Raw genomic sequence first — 5,495 nt, forward strand, 5'->3', positions numbered from 1 at the left:
TACCCCCAGCGGCCGCTCCACACCAAAAAGGACAAAAAGCCGAAAACAGTTAAAGCTGCCCATACCCAGCCGAGCCAACGGAGCCAGAAAGCCGATAACACTAACCAGAGAGCGAGCGCGAAGCGACTGTACAGAGCTGGCAGTGCGGCTAACCGGCGAAACCGGTTATTAAGTGGGTGACCGTACGGCACATGGCAGGTTGTTTCCCCCCTCCAATGGCAGTTGGTACGCATTTAATGTGCTGCTTCTACTGATTGCCTCCCTCCCTCCCTCTATCCCAAACTTCTCTCTTCTTTCTCTCTCTCTCTAAAAAGCTCTGCATTTTTCACTACCCACGTTCAAAACAACAAATCCAATCCGATATCTTCCACATCCCTCACTCGGTCACTCCTCCGAGAATTTACGCACCGAAAGTCGATTCTTCTCCCCCACTAGTTTCGTGGTTTCGGCCGCTCAAATCGGTTTGCATTTTGGCTCCTCTTCCTACCCAAACAGGTACTTCAGCTTTTTAAAGCTCCCGGTGCTGCTCTGCTTTCAGAGTTATTGATTCACGGTTTTCTTTTTTATTATTTCGGATTTTCCAATCACATAAATATCGAATGCTCGTTCGTTTTTACTGGCAGGGAATTCCGACTCCTGACTTTCTTTCGCATTTAGACCGATTAGCGGTTCTTCTTATAATCTTGAATCCTTATTCCATTGAATTTTGATTTTTGTTTACTATTTATGTGAGTAGTCCAGTGGCTTTGAACAGCTTTAGGCATAATAGACAGTGCTGTTTGTGAAAGGGTGTAGTTTTCTTGCCCTTCTTATCTTTTCGGTTTCCTAGAAAGCGGAGGAAAAGTAGTATTTCCATGCCTTCAAATTTCTTTTTTTGGTTACGAAAATAAAGTACGGCAATTTATTAATCTTATTTTTACGTCAGATAACTTTCACACGTTTCCAAGCGCAATTAACAATTTCGTAACTCAAGAAAAAACAGTATCTTTGATTTCTTTAACTTCTTTTCCTTCCCTTTCTCGGGAACCAAACGATGTCCAAGGTTGCCAGTTTTTTGTTTGGTAGCGGACAAAAAAAATTCTTAGTGAACTAGTAAACTGTCATCTAAAGTAGCAGTTAATAATTAGCTTGATATTTAATTGGGTAGTGATAGGTTACTATCTACTGTACTATCCAACTATTTTAAATATTTTTTTTTTATCATTTTTTTGAAATATTTTTTTATCATCATTAATTACTCAGATAAAAAAAAATACAAAAATAATAGTTGATGGGCAGTAACCTATCATTATTCTATTTAATTTGATAATCTTTTTTCAGGTGCGGTAGTGGTGATGTCACTCTAAATTATAAAAAGGCATAAGAAAACAGTGAACTGAATGAACAGTGGATTCATTCATTCATTCATTCATTGTGATCAATCCGAGTCCGTGAAAAGATATCTTGGATGGAATAGGATACTCTCTCCGTGGCTCATCCGCATTTATGATTTAACACGTCCTTGAAAAATACGTGTCAGACTTCAAGCACAAAGGTCTCTCTCTCTCTCTCTTATTCGTTAAGTCAATGTCTATTGAAATCTTATGAATCCATTATTTTGTTTCTGCTTCAGGAATCGCAATTGGAGCTGGAAAATTAATGAGTTTGATGGCCTTGGGAAGCTTGTTTTCATTATGCAGATTAATTCGAGAAGTTGGATTTTAGTACTACAAGCAAAACCCACTTAGAAGTGATAAATGAAGATTTCGGGAACTTGCAAAATTTACAGATTTTGGGTATTGGATAGTGGAGTTTTTAAGTAGCTTTTTTTTACCTGTTAATTGGGTTCCTGTAAATTCAACTTTTAGCCTTACAAAAGAAAGCAAGAAGAAAATTTGGGAAGGTGGGTCAGAATGCTGGAGCCTGAGCTTTGTACTCCTCGGATTCTTTCGCCTTTCCGCGAGGAAAGTGGGGATGAGGAACTTTCCGTGCTTCCCAGGCATACCAAAGTTATTGTTACTGGAAACAACAGAACAAAGTCTGTGTTGGTGGGCTTGCAAGGCGTCGTCAAGAAGGCTGTTGGTCTTGGAGGTTGGCATTGGCTGGTATTGCTTTATTCCTTTCACTTTAATGAATTCCTTGTTTAATTACTTGCAAGAGGAATCTTCTTATCTTATTCGTATTAATGTCTGGTTACTTAGATTGTTATTTTTTGGCTCTCTCTTCTAATGTTGCGTTTAATCGTTTTGATGTGGAAACTAGATTGGGTTCTCTCTACTTCCTTAATTGAATAAAGCTTCACATGGTTAACGTGTGTAAAGGGTTTGAAGGTTTCGAATCTATGTGAAAAGAACAAATCTTTGAAAAAAGTTGCTTTTATTTGGCCGCAAAGCCTGAGAAATATTCTGGATTAGGCCATCATGTCTGACCAAGTAAGTTACCATGGATTTTTATAAATGTAGAGTTACAAATGATTAAATTTGGCAATTGGAAATTTGTAGCAAAGAGTGATGCTGCATGCAACTGCTGTAAATTATCATTTAATTGAATTCTTCTTTTTTTTGTACAGAATTTGTGTCAACCGTGGATGGCTAAGCTTGCAAACATTTAACATTCTATTTTCCCTAGTTCAAATGGAAAGAAATATTTTAACTATTGTTTGGTGTGGATTTTTTTTTTCAACTTAGGAAATATATTCAGACATGCATAAACCTAATAGATTGTTACTTGAAGCTTTTTACTTCTAACAATATACCTTTTTAGTCTGGAAGTGATTTATGGTTTGTTCGTGTTAGTTATCACGATAAATTTATAGTCTTGTCAACAGATTTGGATTTTGTCCTCTTTTGTACTGTCACCAATGTAATCCATCTTCAGGTTGCATATGTTTACCGGCAATACTTTGACATGGCAGGTTCTGAAAAACGGGGTTGAAGTAAAGCTGCAAAGAAACGCGTTGAGTGTGCTGGAACATCCTACTGGGCATGAAGAAGATGACGATCATGATTATGATATCTCTAGCAGTAGTTCTGACATTGGTGAAAAGGATAATGATTTCTGTAAGTTAGTCTTAAATGATGATGCTTGGTTGCGTAGTCTCTGCATGCCATTCTTATTCCAAAAGGAAAAAAAATATGTTTCGGCATATCACATTCTACCTTTTTTTTGTTTGAAATACTGCCTTTAAGGTCGGTTTTGTTTGCTTGAGCAGCTACTAGTATTGAGTTCCACAGACTTAGTAAGCCAAGAATACGGACAAAGCCTTGGGTAACATCTGCATCAGCAAAGTCAACAAATCGTGGCTGTTACAGAGAACTTCAATCCATCCACGCACCTCAAAGAGTAAGAATTTGGAAACTTAAGACATTTATGAAGCTCGAGGATGTTTTTGTGCAGCTAGCATCTAGGACTCAAATCTTTGTGCTGATGAATGGCTAAAGAATGTTCCATGATAGTTACTAAAAGTAGTCAAGTTTTTTACAGAGAAGAAAAACCATATTAACCCCTTTTTTTTTATACCTCGCTCGAATTCATCCTTAGAGATCTTAGATGTTGGATTAGTTCTTTTTTGTGCCCTCAGGCATCAAAACAGGTATATGGTTTGATGTGGCAATTTGTTGTGGCACTTGGCATCTGTTTCTGTGCATTAGGAGTATCTTCTAGATGTGCAATTCACGTGCAAAACTTCACACACAACGATTCTTCAGTTAGCAGATAGTAATTTATGTATTTGCTAAAATAAAGTATTATGCAATCTTTGGCGTGGATTATCAGAGGGTAAACTTGGCCAAATTGGGCACGGACTCATTGTGGAGATATTGCAGACACTTCAGCCTTGTGAGTTTCTGCTTCCTTCTGGACTTGAATGTATTTTTCTGCAGATTTGTTACACATTTGTATTGCTTTTACTTAATTTTAAAATTTAACTGTAGGTGAGCAGCAATTTTAATCCATCAAGGGACCGATTGCTTAATGCCGCTGTGCGGCATGTCACTCAGGTCTCTCTCTCTCTCTCTCTCTCTCTCTCTCAAATATGCACGCTCATAAATCTGATATCTTTTTCTGATGCAGCTAGAAGTGGACGAGGCACAAGTGATCCCTGAATTTGTTCATGCTGCCAAGAGACACAAGTCAACTGGCAAACTGAGATAAAAGGGGAATTGTGAATGTTGAGTGCTTGTATGATAATATACATATTAGTTTGTTGACCCCTAACCTTTAGATGTGATCCAATTAGTAGACTGATATGAGAGGGTAGTTAGCCAACCATATGTAATCTCTTTCCTGGATTCTAACCCTGTAATATTTGGCCGATGCCTCTCTATTATTATATCAGTAGACAGATATGTCTAACATTCTCATCCATTTTGAGTGACTGATTAAACATTCTGTCTAGGAGGATTTGGACAAAGGTGGACTAAAACCATCCTGACAATGACCCAAGTGAAGTTTTAGCTAACATTATGCCTGTTTGCAACTAATGTTTTGTGCTAAAACGTTGAGTTCCCTCATATCTACGTACAATATCTAAAGACAGATTTTATGGGTCTGAAAATTGACTAGGATGACCAAATTTTCAATGGTGGGGGTGCCGGCTTGGGAGGACTAGACGTAAAACGACACTTCAATGCACAATGGAAATGACCACCAACTCAATTATAAAATACGATAATGTAGGTGTTGTGGGGGTGGTTGGGCCAGGCTGTTATTCGGTGACACGGAGATCTGTGAAACCAATGGCGTGCAATGCTGACACGTGGATTTCATCCTAATTGACCTGACGTGTCTATGCAATTTCATATTTATAAAGTATGTAAATATTATTCACTCTTTTTGAATAAAGTGAATAAATAAATATTTTATATAAATAAATTAATTTTTCAACTGCATTCTTTTTTTGAAAAAGAGTGTGTATAATAATGGTAGGGTTACTATCTTACTATTATCTATCTATTATTATTTTTATATTTGATTTTTTTAATTTTTTATTTTACTTAATGATTAAAAAAGTGAGTATTAGTAAAATTATATGTTGTTTTAATTTTTTCTTAGTGATTAAAGATGTTAAAAAAATATTTAAAAAAAGATTAAAAAATTTGAAATGTACTTAAATAGTAGATAAATGATAATAAGATAGTAATACTATCACTACCGGACATAAAATCAAGGAAATAATCGGTTCACTAAAGTCCACAGATGCCTAACTGCCCCCGTTTTCTTTGCTGACATTATTGGTTGGTGTATGTACACTATCACGTTACATAGCCATTGTTGTCCACGGCAAAGATTTTGTGCAGATTGGCCTATTGCATTATTGGACCTATGCCTATGGCATGGCATCCTCGAGCTCTCTCTTTTTTGAAATATAAATGGTATCTTTCATTGACTTTCAATAGAACTAGTCATTACAGTATTTTTCTCTCAAAAGAGAACTCATTATCTGTAAGGGTACTTTCTCTTTCCACACCTTTTCATCATTACAGATAAGCGCTAATTTAGCAAGTAAATGAGCTGGT

The 5,495-nt window shown here is 36.7% G+C and overlaps 1 protein-coding gene across 1 annotated transcript; it reads left to right on the top strand.

Annotated features, from left to right (window-relative positions):
* Positions 1-4,341, top strand: LOC121235877. The gene is made up of 8 exons (XM_041132306.1): positions 1-495; positions 1,321-1,534; positions 1,613-2,084; positions 2,894-3,038; positions 3,191-3,321; positions 3,754-3,816; positions 3,912-3,977; positions 4,051-4,341. Exons 3-8 carry the CDS (start codon positions 1,893-1,895, stop codon positions 4,129-4,131), a joined length of 678 nt encoding a protein of 225 aa, XP_040988240.1. The 5' UTR covers positions 1-495; positions 1,321-1,534; positions 1,613-1,892; the 3' UTR covers positions 4,132-4,341.
* Positions 4,342-5,495: the final 1,154 nt, after the last annotated feature.

This window comes from Juglans microcarpa x Juglans regia, chromosome 6D (genome assembly GCF_004785595.1).
Source record: "Juglans microcarpa x Juglans regia isolate MS1-56 chromosome 6D, Jm3101_v1.0, whole genome shotgun sequence".
Lineage (NCBI taxonomy): Eukaryota > Viridiplantae > Streptophyta > Magnoliopsida > Fagales > Juglandaceae > Juglans > Juglans microcarpa x Juglans regia.